The 23885-nt window shown below is 47.4% G+C and overlaps 10 protein-coding genes and 1 non-coding gene across 11 annotated transcripts; 6 read left to right on the top strand and 5 right to left on the bottom strand.

Moving 5' to 3' along the window:
• Positions 1-1548: 1548 nt before the first annotated feature.
• Positions 1549-3147, bottom strand: J7337_005972 (uncharacterized protein; the record flags this gene model as incomplete). Its single annotated transcript, XM_044823641.1, has 1 exon — positions 1549-3147. One exon carries the CDS (start codon positions 3145-3147, stop codon positions 1549-1551), a length of 1599 nt encoding a protein of 532 aa, XP_044682132.1.
• A 541-nt stretch (positions 3148-3688) lies between these two features.
• J7337_005971 (uncharacterized protein) lies at positions 3689-5320 on the top strand (the record flags this gene model as incomplete). Its single annotated transcript, XM_044823640.1, has 1 exon — positions 3689-5320. One exon carries the CDS (start codon positions 3689-3691, stop codon positions 5318-5320), a length of 1632 nt encoding a protein of 543 aa, XP_044682131.1.
• A 28-nt stretch (positions 5321-5348) lies between these two features.
• Positions 5349-6185, bottom strand: J7337_005970 (uncharacterized protein; the record flags this gene model as incomplete). Its single annotated transcript, XM_044823639.1, has 1 exon — positions 5349-6185. One exon carries the CDS (start codon positions 6183-6185, stop codon positions 5349-5351), a length of 837 nt encoding a protein of 278 aa, XP_044682130.1.
• A 320-nt stretch (positions 6186-6505) lies between these two features.
• J7337_005969 (uncharacterized protein) lies at positions 6506-8591 on the bottom strand (the record flags this gene model as incomplete). Its single annotated transcript, XM_044823638.1, has 5 exons — positions 6506-6970; positions 7024-7380; positions 7431-7453; positions 7746-8140; positions 8230-8591. 5 exons carry the CDS (start codon positions 8589-8591, stop codon positions 6506-6508), a joined length of 1602 nt encoding a protein of 533 aa, XP_044682129.1.
• Positions 8592-9723: 1132 nt separating this feature from the next.
• On the bottom strand, positions 9724-10556 carry J7337_005968 (uncharacterized protein; the record flags this gene model as incomplete). Its single annotated transcript, XM_044823637.1, has 4 exons — positions 9724-9804; positions 9857-9914; positions 9960-10433; positions 10489-10556. The coding sequence occupies 4 exons, from the start codon at positions 10554-10556 to the stop codon at positions 9724-9726; spliced, it is 681 nt and encodes a 226-aa protein (XP_044682128.1).
• A 382-nt stretch (positions 10557-10938) lies between these two features.
• On the top strand, positions 10939-12716 carry J7337_005967 (uncharacterized protein; the record flags this gene model as incomplete). The annotated part of the gene is made up of 7 exons (XM_044823636.1): positions 10939-11116; positions 11166-11402; positions 11452-11877; positions 11931-12073; positions 12122-12297; positions 12348-12423; positions 12474-12716. The coding sequence occupies 7 exons, from the start codon at positions 10939-10941 to the stop codon at positions 12714-12716; spliced, it is 1479 nt and encodes a 492-aa protein (XP_044682127.1).
• A 470-nt stretch (positions 12717-13186) lies between these two features.
• Positions 13187-14235, top strand: J7337_005966 (uncharacterized protein; the record flags this gene model as incomplete). The annotated part of the gene is made up of 2 exons (XM_044823635.1): positions 13187-13866; positions 13929-14235. The coding sequence occupies 2 exons, from the start codon at positions 13187-13189 to the stop codon at positions 14233-14235; spliced, it is 987 nt and encodes a 328-aa protein (XP_044682126.1).
• A 1123-nt stretch (positions 14236-15358) lies between these two features.
• Positions 15359-17425, bottom strand: J7337_005965 (uncharacterized protein; the record flags this gene model as incomplete). The annotated part of the gene is made up of 2 exons (XM_044823634.1): positions 15359-17281; positions 17348-17425. The coding sequence occupies 2 exons, from the start codon at positions 17423-17425 to the stop codon at positions 15359-15361; spliced, it is 2001 nt and encodes a 666-aa protein (XP_044682125.1).
• Positions 17426-19556: 2131 nt separating this feature from the next.
• On the top strand, positions 19557-19638 carry J7337_005964. The gene has a single exon. It is a non-coding gene; the product is annotated as a tRNA-Gly (tRNA).
• A 1095-nt stretch (positions 19639-20733) lies between these two features.
• On the top strand, positions 20734-21393 carry J7337_005963 (uncharacterized protein; the record flags this gene model as incomplete). The annotated part of the gene is made up of 1 exon (XM_044823633.1): positions 20734-21393. One exon carries the CDS (start codon positions 20734-20736, stop codon positions 21391-21393), a length of 660 nt encoding a protein of 219 aa, XP_044682124.1.
• A 516-nt stretch (positions 21394-21909) lies between these two features.
• J7337_005962 (uncharacterized protein) lies at positions 21910-23637 on the top strand (the record flags this gene model as incomplete). Its single annotated transcript, XM_044823632.1, has 1 exon — positions 21910-23637. The coding sequence occupies one exon, from the start codon at positions 21910-21912 to the stop codon at positions 23635-23637; it is 1728 nt and encodes a 575-aa protein (XP_044682123.1).
• Positions 23638-23885: the final 248 nt, after the last annotated feature.

The raw sequence follows: 23885 nt of genomic DNA, 5'->3' as shown, positions 1-23885 counted from the left end.
TTTTAAAGTGGACGGGTATGACGAGAGTTCAATTGATACGAAACTTCAGCCCTGTTTCGACGTTACAGTTACACTCTAATTTATAGCCTTGTTAGGGTCCCGCACCCTGTAGCATCGACCCTATATGCCGATCAATCCTGGACCGAGATTGAGATGGTCTGTCCCTCGGGGGCAAGAAAACAGCGAACCTCAATATAGGGTGTCAAAATAAACTCAGTAAAAGCTATCCTAAGCTTAGACTATATTACCTAAGTCTTTTTGTCATCTAGAGTCAAGGTCCTGTGTTTTCCTTCCTCCCCTAGTCTGTCTATTCTATTCCTATTCCTTCGAGTTTCAGATTTTTCCTTCCGTTTTCATGTTGGCCCTGGACCCCACTGTCTTTCCGCCGATTTACCTTAGTGATGATGGTGCCTGAAGCAGTACCCACAGCGGGGTATCTCGCTATAAATGCATGATAGTCTCTGAAAGCAATTTTAAGAGACTTTGAACCCTCCAGAGACAGAAAGAATGGTTGGTAGGGTATCATCGCTCCTAGTGACCAAAGAATGTTTCAATCATGGCGATATAGAAATCGCTGGCCATTCCTGCCCTCTGGCCGAGATATCCGGTAGCTTTCCTGCGACGGCCGCTGGAATTCTAGGATCACTGGCTTTGGCGTGTGCTGGCCACAGGTAGGTTCTGAAGAGTATTGGGGCGGGGGAGTTGGATCATTGTGCGATGCAGTTTGCAATTGGTAGGAGTTTGGGTTCTTTTCAGATGTTGAGTAGTATTGGTTCGATGAGTTTGTCATTGAGTTTCCTGATAGGAAGCTCTTAATATGGTTCATGACGATCGACATGGTTGCAAAGTCAGATTTGAGCAGGGTTTGTGAGATGATGAGAAGGGAAGCGGTGATGCCAATGATACAGTGGTAGTGACGAATACAATGGAATGATCTATTCGAATCATCGTCCTCTTAATTCAAGACTGAGACTTTATATATAAGACAAATCCGTTATTTTTGGAGTCGCTGTCTCGACTGATCAGCATGATCATCTACGTAGCCTCGATGTTAGTCGTCGTGGCTTAGCTCGCCCAATATTCCGATTCCGGCTTATCCGCCCCTTCACCACTCGCCAGCTCGCCAATCGCAAAGTGCGAGTGAGGCTCATCCCTTCAACACGCGTATCGAATTGGTGTGCTGCGGAATCCCGTTAAGGCTGACACTCTCCTGATAGTGCGTAAGACGCGCCGCAATGAGCTCCATCAAGAGTAGTTGCTGTTCTTGTTCTGGGCAACGGCTTCGACCGTGGCGATCCGACTTTTTGTCAACTGCTCCGAAACAGAGGCCGGGAGCTCCGCGGAGGAATCCGCTGATGTTTGAGTTTATGGGGAATTTAGATTTTACTAATCGATGGAGATGAAACTCAAGATGATTGTTACTCTCGGCACTTTCAAGAATTGCGTCATTCGAAACATACTTTAGGCCAAGTACCACCATCGCGTTGATAGTTACCGTGTTTATCATTGTCAGCTGTTATAGGACCTCAGCTACTAAGCACCCTCTCCTTATATCTTCACAGGGCGATACACAAAATACTCAAACTCTGCCAACTTGCCATTCCCATTCAAGTCCGAGCAAGCCATACCAACAAACGCACCAGTGAAAGAACCGCCCGAACCTCGTGGACCACAGCTACACTCGTCTGAAAGTTGAGAAGCGTCCAAGACAGGTCCGTACTTCTCAAGTGGCTTATCTTCAATAGAGTAATAGAACTGCAACTCTGCCTCTCTTATAGTGAGCGCCAATTTGACCTTTCCTGCTGTTGGGAGACTAATTGGATCAAGATGGTGGATCTGGAGTGACCCCGTAGGCCATGATTCTTCCGAGCTCATTATAGACAAGAGTCTCTCGCCATCTTCATTAGCTGTGATGTGAAGATAGAAAAAGTTGAAACGGCTGTAATAAGCTGTCAGACCTGCAAACTCGCGTTCGTTCTCAGGTTTGAAGTCGATAAGTGTCTCAGCGTCATAAGAGAAATGAGTCTGGCGACGAGCTACGAGGGCTTGTTCGAACCAGGAACCAATAGCATCACGCCCGTACAGGACCAATTTTCCATTGGTAGAGAATATTTTCTCTGGCTCTGGTGTGCGAAGCCACTGAAAATCGATTGGCAAACCATTGTCGAAAGTGTATCGAATCTCTTGCCAGTGGTCATCTTGATCTCGTGTACCCGGCACATCAACCAGTGTCGAAGGTACTGGCCCGTTCTTAACGTATAACCAGTCATCATCTTTCCAAAACGCTTCTTGAATAGCTGTTTCTCGTCCAAGAACACTCCGACGTTTCTCTGTTATCGGCCGACTGAGAAGATGAACCAGATATGTTCTTCCGTCTGGTGTCTCAACAAGATCACCGTGCCCTGCGCGCTGAAGTTCTGCCGACGGAGACTCTCTTGAGGAAAGAATGTGCTTATCCGGATGCAGCTCGTAAGGCCCCCAGATGCTTCGAGATCGAGCAAGAGTGCATGAGTGATCGTATGAAGTTCCACCTTCGGCTGTAAGAAGATAATACCACCCGTTCCGTTTGTAAATATGTGGTCCCTCCGTTATACCAATTTCAGTCCCATCAAAGATCTTTTTCTGTAGACCAATAAGATTTCCAGCCTCTGGGTCAAACTCCTGCATCATGATGCCACAGAAATGATCTCTGATTGGGAAGCGGTGGTCTCTCCTCTGATTGACAAACCATTTTCTACCGTCATCATCGTGGAATAGTGAAGGGTCTATGCCTGAAGAGTTGGAGTGAATGGGATCTGTCCAAGGGCCATAGATGGACTCAGAGTTTGTGATATAATTCTTCAAGTCCCAGAATGTCCCGTCCTTTCTCTTCACGTCAGTATATACAAGCCAAAACTTCTGGCCGTCGTGTGAAAGACAAGGTGCCCAGATGCCGCCACTATCTGGATCTCCTTTCATATCTAAAAGGCTTTCGCGATCCAGGGGACGAGTGATGAGCTTCCAGTTTGCAAGATCAGTAGAATGATGAATCTGGACGCCTGGAAACCATTCGAACGTGGACGTGGCGATATAGTAATCAGTACCGACTCTGACAATCGAAGGATCCGGATTGAATCCAGGCAGGATAGGATTACGAATGGTAGGCATCTTGGTGTTTCTGTAGACTTGAAATTCAAAAAACTGAAGTGAGGATATAGGTTGGCTGCCACACGAACTTATACTCTGACCCCGCAGGAATCGCTGTTTTACTTCACCAACAGACCAAAAGCAAGCCGTTTAGCCTGATGAATCTGATTGATCATTAGGCCCAAGATATATGGGTGTGATGCAGATCCATCAGACCATCTCCCCACTCTCGCGGAGTATCGCTCCTAAGTGCATGCGCTAAGAATTGCCTTATAGGAGATGTCGTAACAAGCATGATAACGTGAAATGATCATCAGCCTCTATTGATGCAAGAAGAACTCGAAAATATCTTCTATAAGGACAGACTAAGTCTGACTAATGGTACACGAGTCCTTCTAGCTTGGATGCGGAGAATTACCCTGCTCGCTTATAAGTGCTGCAACCAATAGCCATCTTGGATAGCCACAGCGACCATGCGTCTATTTTCTGCAACTCAGCTCCTCAAGCTGACTTCCATCATTTCCTAGTATCCTTTTCGATATACTCCAGAACAATTGACAATATGTATCTCATCAACGTTTCGACGTTGAAGCTCGAGGAGTTCTATAGCAATATCCCCGAATATGCAATCTTATCACATACATGGGGTCAGGCTAGTGAGGAGGTCCTCTTTCAAGAGATGCTCGCCAACTCATCCGACGTGAAGCTCAAAAAAGGCTATAGAAAGATCGAATTATGCGCCAAGCAAGCTCAGAAAGACGGGCTCGACTACTGCTGGGTCGATACCTGTTGCATTGACAAGTCTAGCAGCGCAGAGCTCTCAGAAGCCATCAACTCCATGTTCTCATGGTATCGAAACTCGGCTGTCTGCTATATATACCTTGAAGACGTGGTCCATAAGGAATACTCGGCTCAAGTTGACGAGTCTCTCGGAGAAGCACGGTGGTTTACACGGGGTTGGACACTACAAGAACTCTTAGCTCCGCGAGCTCGTCAGTTCTTCGATGCAAACTGGACCATGATCGGAGAGATATCAAAGAATCGCTACAGAGAACACCTCGTCAATGGTTTCTTTCGTATGGATACAATTGCCGATGAAGAAGGAGATCCTCAAGAGCTTGAGGGCATGAGTCTGGCGAGTCAAGTAGCCCAGATCACTGGTATTCCCAGGAAGGTCCTTTATGTCGGCGATCTTGGATCCTTCTCAGCTGCTACGAGAATGTCATGGGCAGCAAGGCGACGAACAACTCGTATAGAAGATCAGGCATACTGCTTACTGGGAATCTTTGACGTTCATATGCCCCTCCTCTACGGCGAAGGGAAGCATGCTTTCATACGGCTGCAAGAGGAGATCATCAGAAAACAGCCAGACCATACACTGTTCGCATGGCGCTCAGAGCCAACTTCGCCTGCGCCAACATTCAGTGGTCTTCTTGCTCCTTCGCCATGGAACTTTGACAGCGATCACTGCCGTGGTATATTACCAAAGCAAGTTGACATACCATATGAAATGACGAATAAAGGCTTGCACTTACAGGTTCGTTTGGTGGAATATGATGCAGGATCTGATGAATTCTACGCCATCCTGGATATCACTCATCAGTCAAATCCGAGGAAAGATATATGGTATGGCATCAGACTTGGACGGTTGGATAGCTGTGGCCAATACGCTCGAATCAACACGGGAGAACAACTAGTTCGCGAGGTCGAAACGACACGTACGCTTTCAATCAAGCCAACACATATTTATATTCAGCATTTCATTCGCCACAACTGCCCTCTATATGGCAGAAACAAGCCCTCCACGGTTGTTCTGGGTTGCGCTATGGAGACGATGTCATTGACAGTCCTTGAAGCATCAGGGTCCAAGAGCTGGGATTCAGAATCATTCACGTTTCTCCCCTCTAAGGATGATCTTTTTTATGCCAGACTTACATTCCAATGCAAGCCAAACCTAAAAGGTTCGTCTCCGTTGACTATTGGATGGATAGTCAGGAAGGATGATATAGAAGGTATCAAGTCTCATCTTGCCATTCTTAAGGAGAAGAATGATTTATATCGACCCAATACTCTTTGGGAGAATGGTATTCGATCAGGAATAGTCAAGATATATCCTCAGTCGACCTATCATATTCGCGATGGTGAAATGGTGGCTATGATAGCTCTTCATGATCAGATAATCCTCAAAAACTAAGTTCTGGTAGCTAAAAGACCCAGTCCCTCTACTTCCGAGCTAGAAGAACCCAGCTCTCAAACTTGATCCCTCCATGATTTTCAACTTCCTTCTTGAGTACCTCTTCAACAGCCTCTGGCCACTTCTTCTCCTCCTCATCAGTATATCCCGCCCGAGCAGGACGCATCAGATCTCCCAGCATAAATTTCTTCAGTCCATCTTCCAGTTCAGAGCCACTGACGACGATACTATCCTCCACAAGTTTGAACTTGGAAGAGTCAAATCCAGCTTTGATCGTCGTATTTTCCAAGACACCTGGTTCAAAGAATTCAGGATGGGGCATTTTCAGAGGTGCAAGGTCTGGTCGGACAATAGCTTGGGCAGCGTGGATGAGTTCACCAACTCCAAACCGTTTCCAGCACGAGATGACAGCTAGGCCGCCAGGCTGGAGCGTACGGTAGATCTCTTGGACGCCCTTGACGGGGTCGGCTAGAGTATAAACACTGAAGTTGAGGATGCTGTGTGTGAAACGCTCATCAGGAATTCCCTCCAGATTTTGAGAATCGAGAACCTTCGCTTCGATCTGTGGGAACGAAGTAAAAGATTCTTTGGCAGCTTGGACCATTGGAGGTACATTATCCGTCACCAGAATCCGAGGGACATCATCAGCATCAAGTCTGTCAACCACAACCAAGGCTGCTATTCCGGGGCCGGCAGCATTATCATGAATCGCCGAGTCTTTGGTGATAGGCTTCGTGGCTTGAATACTATCGAAAGCCAAGTCAAGGACACGGTATGTGCTTCTTCCGGTTTGTTGAAGATAGTTTGCCGCGAATGCTGAAAAGTATGAGGAAGAAGGGAGGTCTTTGCTCTGAGACGTCGCCATTTTGAAGAGTTTGGTTTATTGAGCTATCGAGTTATGGCTTGAGATCACCGTAAGCTGACGTTGGAAGCCCTTTTGTACCAAGAATGGCTCCATGGGGTTGAGGGGCTGGAGGAGCGTTCGGTGGAGTCATGACCGCAGATGGAATAAGCACTAGAACTCCTTGCCATGCAATAAGCCGAACAAAGCAAGAAGAGCGAGAATAGGAGAGTATTCCCGCTGGTGATGTGAGGTGTGAACCGAATGGCCGAAGCCGCACAGCTCACAATGCCACAAGACTTTTGATTGTATTCCCTTGAATTTCCATGCTCGTGGGTAGTTTATTAGAAAATTATATCGATCTCACCCAGCGAGCCAGAATAAAAGTTCCCGCTGAAATGTTCAGGTCCTTCGGCCCCTTGCACCGAGTCCTGTTCTGGGCTTATGATGAAATTATCATTGAAAAGTGAGGTCCCATCATTTGATATAAACTCCCCCAAAGAATGCAGATCCTTCCACGAAAAGCTGTTGAATGGATCAGAGTTCATATGTCCTTCGCTTGATTCAGCTTGTGACTGTAAAGCTCCGTGGCTGGTCAAGGCCAACGAGTCTGATCGTCCTTCAACTTCGGGGTTCCGTGATCTTGACTTTCCGAGCATCTTCAGCCACAGAAGCCTAAGAGACCTAGCGTAGCGCTGACCGAGACCCTGTTGATTATTTGAGGTTTTCTGTAGACGAGAAATAGTCTCGTAGATGGCACGTCGCACACCTCGTGCTTCTGACGGTTTGATAGCTCCAGCAAAAATGGCCTGCGGATGATTATTGTCAGAAGTACCCGGGAATAGAGTTGAGAAATGCTTACCTTGAACAGAAATACTGCAGCATAGATAACGTAAAGATAAAACTTTAGCGGCATATACTTAAAGGCTTCGGTAGGGTCTATGAAGCTGTTGAGCGTGCACAAGATAGAATTTGCTGCATCGATAGACTCGTAAATGAACCTTGCGTCTGGGGCAGCGGCGAGTTCCGAGAATAAAGGACCCGATGGTCTCTTCTTTGATCGTCGGACAATGCGATTTAGGTTTGCCTGGAAAGCGAATGCATTGATATATAGACGAAGAAAATCATACGATAACATGAGAGATGCTTTGACGCGGGGGATGAAGCTGAGACCGCCCCAGGAGAGTTTCCATCTACGGAGGACTGAGGAGAAGTCGTCCTACAAAGTCAGCTATACGATGCCATAAAATGTCGAACAGCTTTACTTACTATATATCTCACGTATTCTCCGCCTATGTATAGTTGCTCTCTATGACTACTTGACGAATATAGAATATCATGTGCGTTACTGAATAACTGAGTGATTTCAAGATGTGCTTGAAAAAGGAGAGCGAGGTTATCGTTGCCCAGCTTTTGTGTTTGAAGATATGGAAAGTCGGCCGCTCGAAGATTCACGGATGGACCTGGCCCACGAGACCAGAATCCTTTCCCAAGTCGTATTGAAACTTGACGATCGCTCATATAGCAAGCTTTCTTCCCGTTAGTAACTATAGAGAACCACATGGTGGAGATTAAGTTACTTACCAGCCCAAGCTATCCTTTTTCTGCTGAGATGTTCCGGCGCACCCTCAACTCTCTGCACAAGACCAGTCTGCTCAAGGTTCTGAAGGTATGCAAGACGAATAGCAACACCAACCAGCATCCACGACCCCTGGTCCTCTTTGCCACATCCGATCATGAGGTTCTCTTCCAGTGGCTGAGGTGCCCATTCAGCGAGTATCAACAATGCTTCTACAGCACCGACGGTGGTAGACCCAGTGTATATCAGCTTTGAGATTTGAGTCTCCATGTGTCTTGCACAGGCATTATGGGCCCTGGACCACGAGGGATCATCTTTTGTGGCGACGGTGAGGATGGCTGTGATGAGATATGGTTCGTGTTCGATTAGTTCTAGGATACGGCTGGAGTCGAAGGCTGCGCTGTAGGCGATAGGGAAGAAGATGTGAAAGTTGTCATGGTAGCTTTCCTGTTAGTCTACATTCGAAAGTATGCGTGTAGATAAACTGACTGTTCAATGAGAAAGGATGCCTCAGAAAGGGTCAATGCTCCAGAAGTAACCGGTGGATAGTCACAAACACCCTGGGATATGTTTGCCATCCTTGTCGAATTTTCGGGATCACCTTCAGTATCTTGCGTTTGTGCATGTCCCTCGGGTTCCATATCAGCCACATGAGCCAGCAGATCCAAAGCATCAGAGGGATTCAAGAGATCCGACGATGTGAAGTGACCCTTGAGTCGCACCGCATCACCTGTAGGCTCTTCATCATCCTCTGATTGTTGATCTAGAGGTGACCCAAGATTTGATGACAGCCATTCACTATGTTGGTCTGGTTCACGGGGTTCTTGAACTTGTGCTGGCACTGAATTCATTCGGTTGATTGGTCTGCTTGGCGATGCTTGGTGGGAATCATTTGTTGATCTAGAGTAACCGAGACGTTGCCCCTTGATACGACGACCACCGCGTCGAGAAGTAGCGAGGATACATTCTTGATTCTTCTCGATGCATCGCCGACACGGAGGGTCTCCAGGCACGCCAGTCGAATCACTTCTCACACATCAATTGATTTCCCTAGCCAGAGTCGGCAATTGGCATGACTTACAGGTCGCATCGGGTCTTACGAGATCTGCAGCTCACGCAGGCTCTCGAAACCCTCTTCTCGGTCTCTGGTCCCGTCGGCGGTGTCATCATGCGTTGGAGTGGAGGGATTTCAAACACCGAGAGGAGGGGAGAAGGGGGGGAACGCGGCATTTGAATATGATGAGGGTCTTGTTTAACTAATCATACGACGACATCGGCCTACGAGGCCTAGAATGGTATGGCTTGGGTTAAGCTTTGAGCTATGGACATGTACCGATGTCACAGGACTTGAAGATACTGAGCTAGACGGAATAGTCCGCTACAGAAAGTGACTAGGGGATCTAGATTCTAGAAATGACATGGAAGCTGAGGATTATTGGTGATGGCTATTGAATCTGAAAACCCCGGCCTTTGAATCGTATCACACTAAAGCACTAAAGAGCTTGCATCTCCAAGGGAATGGGTCGCCTAAGAAAATAATTTGTGGATATTCCTCCTGCTCCGACTTTAAACATCTGATGTGAACGAGGGATCGGGAATAAGAGGATATACTTGCAGCCAAAATGTTTGGTTCTAATACATGATAATCACACTGTAAGAAATATCTATTCTAAATTCTAGTCAATTTTACGGTTGTTCCAGTTGCCCATGAAGTCAGAGTCTAGTCATCTATTTCAAACCACCACTAAGTAGAATATCTTGTCCAGTCATGTATCCATTTCTTGCCAACCTATAGCACATATTAGACAATAAAATCAGTGCGTTCAACAGGACTTACATGATGATCGCTTCACAAACCTCATTGGGCGAGCCTAGACGATGAACTGGAATGGATGCGGCGATAGCGAGACCGGGGTCAGTCTTTTTCAACTCATCCAAATCACACCCTTTGTTCCATGTTCTACAATCAAATATCAGCCAAGTTCATAGTGGGCCAAAGGGAAGATCGTACTCTGAGATGGGCGGTGGGATCATGCCCGTGGAGCCAATCATAGCTGGCGAGACCTACACAAACCGTTAGTTTTATAGAGTTTGATAGAAGCATCAAAGAACTTACGATATTGACTGTAACGCCTTCAGGTGCCAACAAAGTGGCCAAATTCTGACCCATCGAACTATGGTTGTCAGCGTAATCACACGAGACTTTCTGTGTTACTCACGTCAGAGCACCCTTTGAAGCAGCATAATGGCATCCATTCAGCCCGCTTCCACGGGAAGCAATACTTCCGACCAGTATAACGCGCCCCCAGCCTTGCTGTCTCATACCAGCAAGACAAGCTTTGGTAACGACAAACTGACTTCGGCTGTTGACCTCCATCATCTCATCCCAATCATCTTCTCCAATCTCCGCAACATCGCGGATCCGTCTTCCGAGACCAGCATTTGCCACCAAGATGGAAACTGCTTTGTGCTTGGATGATACAACATCTTGGCTCAATAAGCTTGAGACCAAAGCTCTTGTCGACTCTCTTTGTGAAAGGTCTGCATGCACAGGCACAAACAGCTGAGACGGGTATGTCTCACTCAGCTCTTGTGCAAGTTTATCTGCCTTTTCTTTACTAGAAGCATAATGCAGGCCAACATCACAACCTTGAGCAGCAAAGGCTCTCGCAACAGCGGAACCTATTCCGCCACTACAAAATCGTTAGTCTGGCTGACAATACACCTCCAATAGAATACCCAACTCACCTTGAACCCGTCACCAAAGCCAATCGGCCTTTGAGGTTGTTGTCTATCGTCTGCAATCGAAGCGCCATCCTTGCACGATTCCAAACTTGTTTATGCAAATCATGCAAGTCTTGGTTATTGACTTTACTTGCTCATCTTATAAAGGGCGAGAAGCTAAAAGCTTAGCTCTGCCGCTATTCCGAAGCCATTTACCATCGGCAACTCCTTTTTTCAAACACCGACGGCAATTGAAATTAGCTCTCACTAACTAATGAATCCTGGAGAAAGAGTAACCTCCCCCGCAAACATGGGGTCCCCATGGAGTAGAGTCGTATTAAGCTTGGGAATGTGGGCTGGTCTTTATTAACCCATCCTCCGTCTCTACTTTTTGAATTTAATTTTCGTTCTCCACGATCCAAGGCATCTCAAACACTCTATTTCATTGTTTGTTTACTCGACCAACTGTTCATCATGGAGTTGCAAGGCCAGAGTCTCATCTTGACCGTCAGTGTCTTGACGTCGTTGGGTTTTATGCTCATCGGTTATGACAATGGCCTCATGGGAGGCCTTGTCAACACTACGGCTTTCAAAGACACCTTTGATAGTCCCGATTCTGATATGATCGGCGTTATTGTCGCCATTTACGAGAGTACGCTCTACTTCCCCAATGTACTATGTTGGTCACTCACAGTTGTTAGTTGGATGTTTCTTTGGTGCTGTCTTCTCCTCTATCTGGGGTGAGAAGCTCGGCCGCCGACGCTCTGTGTTCGTTGGTTGCATGTTCTTGATCATCGGTGCCGTTCTCCAAGCCGCTTCCTACACACGAGCTATGATGATCGTTGGCCGTATTGTCGCGGGTATTGGCATGGGTACTGTCAACTCTACTGTTCCTGTCATGCAGGCTGAGTTTAGTCCCAAGTCAAGTCGTGGTATCTGTGAGTTGTGGTCCTCGATCATGAGAAATCACCACCTAATGGTATATAGTTGTTTGCGCTCAGCTTTCAACTCTCAACTTCGGTATTTTCCTCGTTTACTGGATCGACTATGCCCTATCGTCCCACACTAGCAGCTATGCTTGGCGTGTTCCTGTCATTCTTCAATGTGTTCCTATTCTGGCTATCGTGGGTCTCCTGTTTGTTATTCCCGAGACACCACGTTGGCTAGCAGCCCATGACAGACCTGAGGAGTGCCTCAAAGTCCTTGCTCAAATCCAGGGCACTTCTACTGATGATCCTCAAGTTCAGGTTCTTCATAGTATCATTACCCAGACTGTCGCCTACGAGACATCTGTTGGTGCAGGTTCCTGGAAGGATCTCCTCAAGGAAGATAGCATCAAGTCTCGCAAGAGACTTCTTTTGGCTTGTTTCCTGCAGGCAGCTCAACAATTAGGCGGGATCAACAGTATCATTTGTAAGTTTAAGGCCTTATTTATCATGTTAATGAGCTATGTTGATCATCTGTAGACTACTCAAGCACCCTCTTTGAGAAGAGCATCGGTTTCTCTGCTCATATGTCAGCCCTCATGTCAGGTTTCCTCCAGACATGGTTCTTTGTTGCCTCTTTCATTCCTTGGGTCTTGATTGATCGCATTGGACGAAGACCTCTTGTGAGTACTGCCAAGTGCTCTCCTTAAACACTAAGCTGACATGTAAAGCTCCTATCTATGATCAGCGTCATGGCTGCCACTATGGCTGTCCAGGCAGGCTTGATCTACCAGGTTGAGAACAACACTGCCACGGCACATGCTGCTGGCATTTCAGCTGCAGCTATGCTGTTTGTCTTCCAGGGTGCCTTTACTATTGGTTTCCAGGCCACAGTCTGGGTCTATCCGTAAGAACTGCCCATATCAAGTTTTGTGTTTCACTACTGACATATTGCAGCTCTGAGATTCTTCCTCTTCGCCTTAGGCAGCGTGGTTCATCCATCTCTACCGCTGCTAACTGGATCTTCAACTACGTATGGCTCACGCCCTTTTCAAGCCCATAGCTCTGCTAATTCTTATCTAGATGATTGTTCAAATCACTCCCATCTCTATTGACAACATTGGCTGGAGGACATACATCATCTTTGCCGTCCTGAACAGTCTCTGGGTTCCTATCATCTTCCTTTTCTTCCCTGAGACCAAGGGTCTCGAGTTGGAGGATGTTGACCACCTCTTTGGTGGAGAGGACATCATCAGCCAGGTCGATGAGAAGACCAATGCTGCAGTTGTCATGATGGAGACAGTTGGCAACAAGACTGCTGCTTAATCTATTCAGAATTAGTATTGAGAGTTGAGAGTTGAGGATGTACTATTCACGAGTTGTAAAATAGTCTTGAAGATTTAGTTGACGGCTTCAAAGGGGATAAAGGAGCGAATAGTAATCACTGTTGTTGAAACATCTTACATGATGTCATTTTAAAGTATATGGATAGCGATTAATACCGAATAATGCTTGATTGGGTGTCGTAATCGTTCATATGCACAGAGTTTACGTATTCTCGCTGAGTGGCTTCGGCATATGAGCCACGCGCTGCAGATATTTCCACATTGGGAATGGAATCAAGACCAGCATTAGCCGCTGAGGGGTAACGGCAGGTAACCCAGCTCAACCTCCAAATTCCAAAGCCCGATACCCCGATATTTGTTATGCTATTCTATCTTTCTCTTCATATCCCGCTTGTCGAGCTACCCCAGCACTTCAACCTCGGAATACAACCCTGACTACCGCTCGGCACGATGTCATTCAAGATTTACAACGAAGGGGCCAATGCCATCTTTGACGCCTCTTCAACGGTCGAGGTGATCCATGAGAATGACCAATATCCATTTGCCCACGAAGCTGGCGTCTTCATTCCAGAAGAAAATGCCCTGTTCATCACGAGCAACCAGTTCCCAGACCCTACGACCGGCCAGAAGACGATCCAAATAAGCAAGGTCCAACTCTCTCCCGATGGGAAATTCATTAGCTGCGAAGAAGTCAACGCGCCTGACGTTATCATGGCAAATGGTGGCGTGAACTACAATGGCGGCGTATTATTCTGCTCGCAAGGATCCCTGACTGCGCCGGGAGGTCTTGTCTTTATGCAGCCTACCGCACCTTACAGATGCGCAGCTCTCGTTAACTCATTCTACGGGCGAGATTTCAATTCTCTGAATGACGTTGTTGTTCATTCTGATGGCTCTCTCTGGTTCACAGATCCAATTTATGGCTACGAGCAGGGTATAAGGCCAGCTCCCCAGTTACCAAACCAGGTCTATCGATATGATCCTAAAGACGGGTCAGTTCGAGTTGTGGCAGATGGATTTGGCAGACCAAACGGTATCTCATTCAGTCCTGATGAGAAGGTCGTCTATGTCACTGATACGGACTGGATTCACGGTGATGGAACCACTGATGACACCCGAGCAAGGACCATGTAAGCCGCCGACGGCACACAAGACCATTAATTATATCTTGCTAACTTTCTACCTCCAACAGCTATGCTTTCGACCTGTCAAACATCTCCGGCGAACCATTCCTCACCAACAAGAGAGTGTTCGCCATGGCAGACACCGGAATCCCCGACGGCATCAAATGCGATACGAAGGGCAACGTTTACAGTGGTTGCGGCGATGGCGTAAACGTCTGGTCACCAGGTGGCGTCTTACTCGGAAAGATTCTTGTTTCTGGCGGTGTTGCGAACTTTTGCTTTGGTCGAAATGGGGAGTTGTTTATGCTGAACGAGCACAAGATTTGGAGAGCTCAGCTCGCCAGCGGCGTCAAGGGGGCGCTGCTCGGCATCTGAAGACAAAACAGCCACAAAATTGTATTCAATATTTTTATTACTATTCATATCACGGCAGATGATTCTTCAATCCACGTGCTCGTACGCCGATACGAAGCTTGACTATTTATTTATGGAGGCATTTGCCGTTTGCCGACCTTCGGTCTCTGCTTCGGCGTCTGGAGCTAAAGCCGCCCGTTCTCCAAACAGTCTCAGTTAATCATGAGACCAAAACCCGTAGCAGAGGCCTCGGCTCTTCATACGGCAACTGATGCTCGGTAATTGATATGCCTATAGATTCTAACCCCAAGTCATTATTCTTCATACGCCGTCGACCATTTTAACCTACCTGCTCTGACTAGTTAACAACATCGCGGGGAAGTCATTCTTCCAGAATCAGTCTACTATCAAGTACACACACATCGCCATGACTTCCCAAACAAAAAAGCAACTGAGCAAGCCTCGAGTTCGCAAGTCTAGAAGCACAACAACCAAGCAGCTAAAGCCAAAGACCACAGCCCTATCATCATGTCTATTCTGTCTCCGAAACCGCAGAAAATGCGTACGAGCGAACGGACAAGCACAGTGCTCTGAATGCACAGCTCTATGCCAGACTTGCCATTGGCCAAATGCACAACAGAACCGTGAGTCGCACACCAGATCTCTTGCAACTCCTCTAACGTCAACGGCAGTTCATCAACTATTACACGAGAAGCAAAAACTATATCTTCAACGGCGGTCGCTATCCAAAAGCTTACTAGAAGGCGTCAGAGACATGGAGTTCTGCTCATCCACGATAGAGACACAACAGACTTTGAAGAGATTACTGGATGATATGGTTAACGTGGAACAAAGGGCATTCCAGCTCGAGTCGGAGGAGTCAAGACTTTGGGGGCTGAGGCTCAGGGCCCAAGACAGCGACGATATAGATTCGGAGGACTCGTGTTCCGGTGAAAATCTGTCTGAGCCATCTCAGAGTCTCGATTGTAACTTTGCTTTTCCATGGTTGGATTGATATCAAAATGTCTATATATGGGCGGCACGCATCGTTAAGAACTTCGAATTCCAACGAATCGAGAACAGTAATCTAAGAATAGAACAAGTGCCCAGTGCATCAATGAAATCGAGAGCAGTATAATATACGCTAAGACCACTGGAAAAGAGTCTCGTCGCCTCTCGTTTGATCGAGCCCCGTCTCAAACACCTCTTGTCCACCGTACCAAGGAGTATCCCCTACTCCAGGCCTCGAAAAGGGATCACTCCAAACCTCTTCAAAGTTCATGCTTGTAGCGATATCTGAACAGGAAGATCCGTAGTTGTCAATGAATTCAAGATGATCAAGATCTTCCCCAACTCCAGTTTCTGGCTGGTTAGCAACTAGTTCTGGGGCCGGAGTCGTAGTGTTGTCGACTTCCATCAACCCACTAGACTGAAATATGGTGGTTTCGTCCTGGTTAGACCCGAAGCCCCTCGAACCAAGGTTGTATGAGTTATCAGGTATGCCGCTTTCCATAGTCGAAATGGACTGTGCATGATCGACTGCTACTTGGCCAGGCTCAGAAGTTATCCCAGAGTTCATCCCATTGGTATTGGCACTCAAGACGTCCAAAATCCGTGGTACCAGTCTTTCAAGAACAAGCTCGTCAATCCTTTTCCATGCACCATCCAATTCAGATTCAAGCTGAGACTCCTGTTTCGCATGGCGAATTCGGGCCTTCACAGATGGCTCGCAAACGAAGTTTTCAAGTTTGCAGAGCAAAAGCGCCATCTCATGATCGAGGTGAGGGTTCGAAGGGATCGGCTCCTCGGGAAATATAACCTTGAAGATTCTCTCCCATTTCTCCTTTTGAGACAACCTGGTGCCAGGTCTTTCTCTGATCGCGGCTTGCATATCCATCGTAACAAGTCCGACTGGGCGGTGCCGTGTCAGAAGACCAGGTGTTTCGATGCATGGATGAGGAGGGATGCCCCCTGCATCTTGCGGGGGCGTCATGAAGCACTTAGGGCAGTAGATGACGAAGTGTTTCTCCTGTAAGTGCTTTTTGAGACCATAGATATCCCTGATCTTCTTTATGTAAGAGTCTCTGTGCTTTCTGGGATTCCACTTCATGAATGGACAAGCCAGAAAGCGGATTTGTTCGACAGATGTATCAGTTCCGGACGGGCTGTGCTTATTGCCACTAGATTCCTCATCCTCACTTTCTCCATCACCGCCTATAGTCTGGCCTTTGCGGCTTCCAGGCTTGGCACCTTTCCGCGTAGTTGTTGTCCGACTTCTCTTGGTCGAAGTATTGGAGCTTTGATCATCCAGCTTGCGCTTTGCTGCGAGAGACTGTTTCTGTGGCGCATAGGATCTGCAGAACTCGTCGACCAGTGTTTCAACTATGTTGTTGACGGTCTTCTGTAAGGCAATTTCCACATGTGCAGGCAAACCCGCTTCAATGAAATCTCCCTTGAAAGTGTTTTCAGATAGTGAAATATCGGTTGAAACCGAGCATATTGCTGATGCTACCTCCAGTTTCTCCGGGGGGTTGTTCTCATACCAACCTCCAACGCCAGTAACTCCAGATATCTGAAACTTGTCATGTCCACGATTGGGCTCTCTTATACGGGGAAGGGACCTCTGAGATATCGAAGACTCATGCTCTGAGCCAGGGCCACCTCTCGAAAACTGGCCATCGCGTGTTGCTGGCAGCTCCAGTGGCTGACCATCAAAACAAATGCGGGCGTCCTGCCATGAAAACTCCGGGAGCCACGGCAACGGGCGATAATCATCAATCAGACGCTGTATCACCTCGTCGAGGCGAGGATTGCTTGCATGCGAGACGCTCTGGGTTGGAGCAGTATAAGAAGGTCCCGAATGCGAAGGCCCAGAAGATGACATGGCCTCTGTAGGCACTGCCTGGATCGATCTGAATGGCAGAAACGATGGTTCGTCTGTCTGTGGCGTATTGCTCTCCGTCTGTTCCCAGGGAGAATCAATGTATGTGTCACCTTGGCCACCACCAATGCACAAGAGTAAATTTTCCTCATAGGTATTCACACCAGTTTGGGCCTCCTCTATGGTCTGATCTCAACATATTAGTACCACTTAGTCTCGCATTGTATTGTGGTCTATACGGAAGCAACTTACTTTCAGCGAAGGCTTTGTTGGGGGTGCATCACCACCAGCAGCACCGCCAGGGTTGGTTGAATCCACTGAGTCAGACATCGACACTATAGGTACCTCAATACGGAGGTTCAAGGTGCTATAAATGAAGAAAATCCAGGTAAAAGGATGAATAGAAGAGTAGGAGAGGTGGAATTCATTGCGGGACAGTTCGGCTTCTTATGGTAAACTGAATTCAAAATTTGTCGATTTTTTTGCCTGTGTCTTGGACGTTTTTTTGAATTGAGAACCCCTGCAAAAAGCATTGGTTGTCGTGACTCCAAATCATATCATCCATGTCAGAAAAAGCAATGAGGCTTGCAACTCATCATCTCATTGGGAGAGGGAAAGCAGGCTGTATAAAGTGCATGTGCCCGGGCTGACCGCTTGATACTTGAAGCACTCACTCTCAGAGAACCCCAGCCTGATAACAATCACATCATGTAATCAATCTGGGTGCAATCGAAGAGTTGCATGTCACTACATAAACAACCAGTAGTTTCTCTTCACATTCAGACCGCAGATGTGTAATCAAAATCAAGTAAATACAATACCACTCCGGCACCGATATGTGTGCTCACATAACCGGCAATGACCTCTCCTACACCATAACGAAATCTATAGCAGGCTCCGTGTCTAAGATGTCCTATGGCCTCTGACAGGTCTTGAATTCTTTCTCCGTCTCCCAGCTGAAAAAAAAATCCAAGTCTCTTCGCCATGTCGTCCAGCCGATATCTGCAACCACATGCGTCCTATCCAACCACTTCAGCTTGACCTGATGAAGGGTCAACTGATTGTCAACATGAACAATATAGTCGATATTCCGACAAGGCTCAGTTCGCCTGTTGATATTGTGGATACCAACTTGGGTTATTACTGAGCATGATGTCGATAGCTCTCTCAATGCTCTCAAGTCGGGTTGTCGTGCCCCAGGAGAGAATATTGAATGATGTTATAATTAGTTATCGGCAAGTCTCTGCTTCCAACAACTGATAATGAGCCAGTCCATCCGGCATGTCTTTGGACTGTCCACAGATTGTTTACTGTATAAATTTCTACTGCTAGCTCCACGGTTCACTGCATTACAAAAGCCGTGATTTAATATTTGCTACAGCTTCAAGCATAAATTGAGTCAGGCAGCTACTTTCTGTTTGATGCCTTGGCTTGTTGTTCACAAACAGCATGATATACTGCCTCCTTGCTATGGCCGGCTCTAATAAGACCCAGAATAGCAATAGCGTCATCCCATTTTGCAGCATACATGAAGTCTGTGATGGAAAGAGACATTGCTATCTCCCGTTCCGCATTGTTGATACCCTCCACGAGCTCAGCAATCGCGACCTCGATAGGAACGTCCAGATCGTCTATGTCAACATGTTGATAATTCATATTGAATTTACTATCGGCCGGGAGAGTTATGCTATTAAGTGGTGAGCACAGGAATAAAGAATGCCAACTTAATACCTGCTCTCCCAACACCAATACTTTCTTTTCTGATTTGGGATGGCGGTGTTCATGGACGTGACATTTAAGAGACGTTTGTCTTACTTACCTCAAATTCCTTGCTCTGAATGATAAGTCCACGTGAAGGCTTTCCGTGACTCGGCTGGACGATACAGTAAAAGCAGCACGGTTGGATCAATAATAAAACGGTACTGAGTTTATGAGAATGTTGTAGCTTGAGGTCCAGGAGTCTCGCAGGATGGAGGAGGGAAATCGTCACAGGAAACGAGAAACTCAGGAGGGGACGGTTTATGTAAATGGGGGGGTAACCCGTGTCCATGAGATGGGTAAAGACCGCATGCTTAAAACAAGCCTTCAGGACTCTAAGCGTTACACCACATATGTAGAGTTTACAGCTCCGGAGCTTGTGATTAGACAACTCGTTGTGACAAGTGTCGTTGGAGAGGGCAACTCGGACTGTGATTGGCAAGCCACGGCGGAGGGTAGTCCGGGACTATATTAATGAAAGATATAAAAAGAGCGTGAGCAAAGAATGACGTAACCGAGAAATATCTAAAGCCAATATTCAACTCAATTAAGTACTAGGTAAGTTCATTCTTTTCCCTTTGAATTATCCTCTCTTTAGTATTCTTCATCTCTGCACAAGTGCCTCCACGCTCAACAGCTCAGTTAAGTCTTCACCTAACGAACATAGTACCACATTGGCGGCTGAGTTTTCAACAATCCAACAGCGTAATTGGTTTAGTGGTAAAATTCTCCGTTGCCATTCGAGCAGCGTCGGGGAGCCCTGGGTTCGATTCCCAGATTACGCATTCAGTTTCATCTTTTTGAAGTTTTCAACTTTTGGTTTGTATTGTGTTGATCATTTTTGGTGGTGTTGTGATGTTGGTTTTGACTGGTTCTTCATGCTTGGCTTTGTTCTTCGCTGGTCGAGATTCTGCCAAGAGCCCAGTGGCAGCAGTGCAGCTGGAAATCGACAGTTCCTGCCTTGCCAAGGCTTTTTCTTCGCCCACCTTGCGAGGCAAAAATCGCCGATCCCAAGAATGAAGTCATAGAGCATATCCCTTGAGGCACGTGTATGGCCATCAAAAGCAGATCCGATGGCTGTGATGTTAGTGAAGCGGATATAAGCAGCATCAGAGAAAACTCAGCCACCTTCTGAGAAAGGAAACGGCCGACGGATGAGGAAAAGATACGAATAGAGTTGCAGGTTTCCCGCCCTAAGCGATTGGCTACAGCGAGGTCCCATACGCCACATTAGCCTTGCCAGGCTAGGCCAGGCAGCTAGAGCCTAGAGCTAGCCTAGAGCCCAACGAGAGTGCTGCACACAAGGTTGATTTTAGCATTCTGTCTCCTGTTTGAGGTGACGGGCGGTGTATTAATTGATGAATGCGACAGTGAGATATGAGCCCAGACTATGCACTCACGAGAAACGTTGCATAGAATGGAAGAGTCATAAGTGTAAGCATCTAACACCTTCTTCATCTCTAGGCTAGACAACGCATTGACCTAGACCGTAATGAACCAACAAACTCAGTGGAGATGCCCTGGATCCTCGCTTCGCTTCTGCAGCGCGATCAACCTGGAGGGTCCACTCAGCCTTGCCAGGGGTGATCTTCTAAATCCTCCGCCAAGATCAATCCCATTCTCCTCATTGGATGCTCCCGCGGTTCCCATTAACTGTGCCTCCCAAAATTTCCCTTGGTCTGGCCGGTGACTCTTTGCCCAGGCGGAAATGGCACGTTGTAGCGGCCATGTCCCAACTCATCACATCGTTGGCGTCAACTATAAGTAGCCTGTGTCCTCACACGTCTTCGGGATCATAATTCACAAAGCATCTCTCAAAGAAAATCTCTCTTGTTCACTTTCGAATATCTTCACTCGCTTATAACAAACCAACCACCAATATGCAGACCAAGTACATCTCCCTACTCGCCGCTGCGGCTGCTACCGCCGTCTCTGCCACTCAAGTCAAGCGCGTTGACGTCGTTCACATCTTCGAGACTCTCCACGTCGGCAAGCACATCCCCAGCTTTACCCCCAACAAGCGCTCTGTCAATGCCATCTTTGAGCGTGACGACAAGGAGGAGTGCCAGAGCTCTGCCATCTCTATCCTCCGAAGCGCACCCACTGCCAACAGGGACCTCGAGTCCTGGGCTCTTACTGCTGAGACCACCGACCCTTGCACTCTCACTGCTCCCTCTTCGCTGTCTTCGGAACTCTTGAGCTACATGACCGCCGTGGTTGAGTGGTCCAACGAGAAGGCCGATGATATGCAGGAGCTTGTTGACAAGTGCCTTGATGGGGAGGATGCCAACGATGCCAATCTGGCCGCTTGCCCTACTCCTGGAACCGTCATCTTTACTGCTGCTACCACCACAGAGACTGTCCAGCTCAAGACTGTTCTCGAGACATTCGCTACTCCTGGTGCTTCTTCAACTGGTAGCGCTGGCGGCTCTGGTGGCTCTGATGACGCTGACAAGACCAACGCCGCTGCTCCTCGTGGTGCCAACTTGTTCGCTGCCGTTGCCGCTGTCGGTGTCGCTGGTTTCATGGTTGCTGCTTAAGGCATTTGATTTGGGCATTAATGGACGGGTCGATGCTTAATGGATGAAAATCACTTTACGGAATTGTCATGTTTAGATGATGGGTTGAACGGATTGGCTTCTGTATGATATCCCGTGCAGAATACTGCACTTTACTTTTTAATTAGTAGTTATAGAATATTTCATTGTACTATGCTCTCGCTGATTTGCCCGATGCTTGTGTGAAATGGAGGCGTCTTTCCTTGAAGCAATATGTTGGCTCAGCTTCCTGGTTTCCATAACCTGCCTGCCTACCTAGCACCTGCCTAATAATATTCAAGCCGCTGATTCACTGAAAGTCCGGCAAGTGCTCCTTCGGTCTACTTGCCTTAGCTGCCATTGGATAATCCAACCTCAGTGCTTCCTTCCGGCGACATTCTCTCCATGTCTTGGTGCTTTCCATTCCGTTGGTTTTTCAATTGTTTTTGTGCAAGGCCTGAGCCCATCCACCTTCTTACAACTCCATTCACCACTCCATGTACAACAAAACGCAGCGCCATGGACCAAAACAAATGTCCTCTCCTCCGCCTCTCACAGGAGCTCATCCTCCAGATCTTAGAGTATGGCCATCCATCGACATATCTTGACTTGGCACTTACTTGCACTACCCTACACCACCAGTGCCGGATTCTCTTAGATCTACACCGTGAAGCTCACGCGAAATACAAAATCACGTCAGACCTGTTGCCAGAAACTGTGGTTAATCTACTCAAGGATACTGCCAAGGCAAGAATCGAGAGGTGGCATGTTCGCGAACTGGAAATCTGGGGTAGCCGATACGTTTGGGAGGATTGGCGACCATGGGTTCCAAAACTTCCTGGGACTTGCGACCTTGCTGACGGTTCCCCTACAAGGTACGGGCTGGATTTGCAAGACATAGAGAGATACATCGAAACTTCAATGGACTTATGGACCTATCCAAGATTCGACAATGAGGCAATTGAGTATCGTCTAAAGGATGGCTACGACGGGTTCCTCAAACTCATCCTCATTGCAACATGTCCTCGTCTTCACAGTCTGCGATTCGTCAAAAATGATATCGATCGCCACACGACTCTCAAGTGGATGAGAAAGGTCATCAAAGAATGCCGTCGTGCACGGAATGGACCACTCGAGCTGCGCGGTTTTGAATCCCTGCGACATATCGCAGTTGGTATTGAGACAGATCAATGTTTGTTGAATGACAAAAGTCTCCACCGCGATGCCCGCGACTTTGCAGCCCTTTTCTACATACCAAACCTTGAAAGCCTCTACTTCAACGATTTGCACTACATTGCAGATGGCGACGAACCTTACTTGCACTGCGATGTGGTTGACCAGTATCACTTTCCACGCGGCACTTCGAGCGTCAAGCATCTGTTCATAGATGGCGCTTCAGGCTTCTCTGCCGACTATTACCAAGCCATAGCAAATGCGTCGAAGAATTTAGACTCTGTCGTTCTGAGGATTGCGAGTGAACGCCGGCAAGATCTTCACGACGTGGACACGTTCGTAGACTCGCTGTCTTTCAGTAATGGGAAGACACTACAAAAACTCATCCTTTACAACCCGGGCGGTATGCACAGCGATCAAAACAGCAACTATCGCCTCGATGACCTTGAAGACTTTGAAAACTTGAAGCTGTTTACGTTGGCAGTGTCCGATATGATGCTTGAAGAGCTTTACCGGATGCATAGTTCTCCCAATGCAGAGCAACTTGCGGAATACGTCTCTGACTCTTTCCCTGTTAGTACTGAAGCTCTTTATATTTGGGGGCGATCGGACGATCATGCGGATGGTTCAACATCTGACGATATCCCATCAGATATCCTCGACTCAACACTTGCGGCACTCATCGGATCGAGTGTCCTAGAGAACCTCAAGGTTATTTACCTCGCGGACGTCGAAAAACGACAAGCGCAGAATGATAAAGATTCCCCTCCTAGGAGATCCATCGACGCAGGCCTAAAGGAGCTGATTCTGCCAAAGTCTGTCGCTGCAGGACTCAAAACTGGTGTGCATGTGTGCACGGTGATGAATAGAGATGATGGTGGTTATTGGAAGAACTTTCCTGCCAGGCCGGACAGGTTTGACCTGAAGACTGGTCCTTGGTATGGCGAAAGGCCCAAATCGTGGAGGTTGAATTTGCAGTCTGGGGAATGGGGGCCGGACTGTGAAGGTTGCGGAGAGTGTACGGACTGCTTGGCCTTGTATCCTGCTGAGTTGTGGAAGAGTGACCGTTCATGAGAAGATGGCATGGCAACTGCCATAGATTCCGGGAAAGGCAGATGGCCTGAGGCTTCAGTCTCGTAGTAGATGTAACACATGGATACCATGTCCATCAAGAGACTCATGATCGAACTGCCGGTCAAGGCGTGTGCTTCAGCGTTGTAAGTGTGATGTCAACGAAGTCCAAGATTATATCGACGATCGCTGAACAAACATTAGTATCAGTCCATTACAAATCTATTGCCTCAACTCACCATCTTAGCCTC

The sequence above is a fragment of the Fusarium musae genome, chromosome 4, assembly GCF_019915245.1.
Source record: "Fusarium musae strain F31 chromosome 4, whole genome shotgun sequence".
NCBI classification, from domain to species: domain Eukaryota; kingdom Fungi; phylum Ascomycota; class Sordariomycetes; order Hypocreales; family Nectriaceae; genus Fusarium; species Fusarium musae.
The sequence above is the reverse complement of the archived record's forward strand: the minus strand, read 5'-3'. Positions and strand labels throughout refer to the sequence as shown.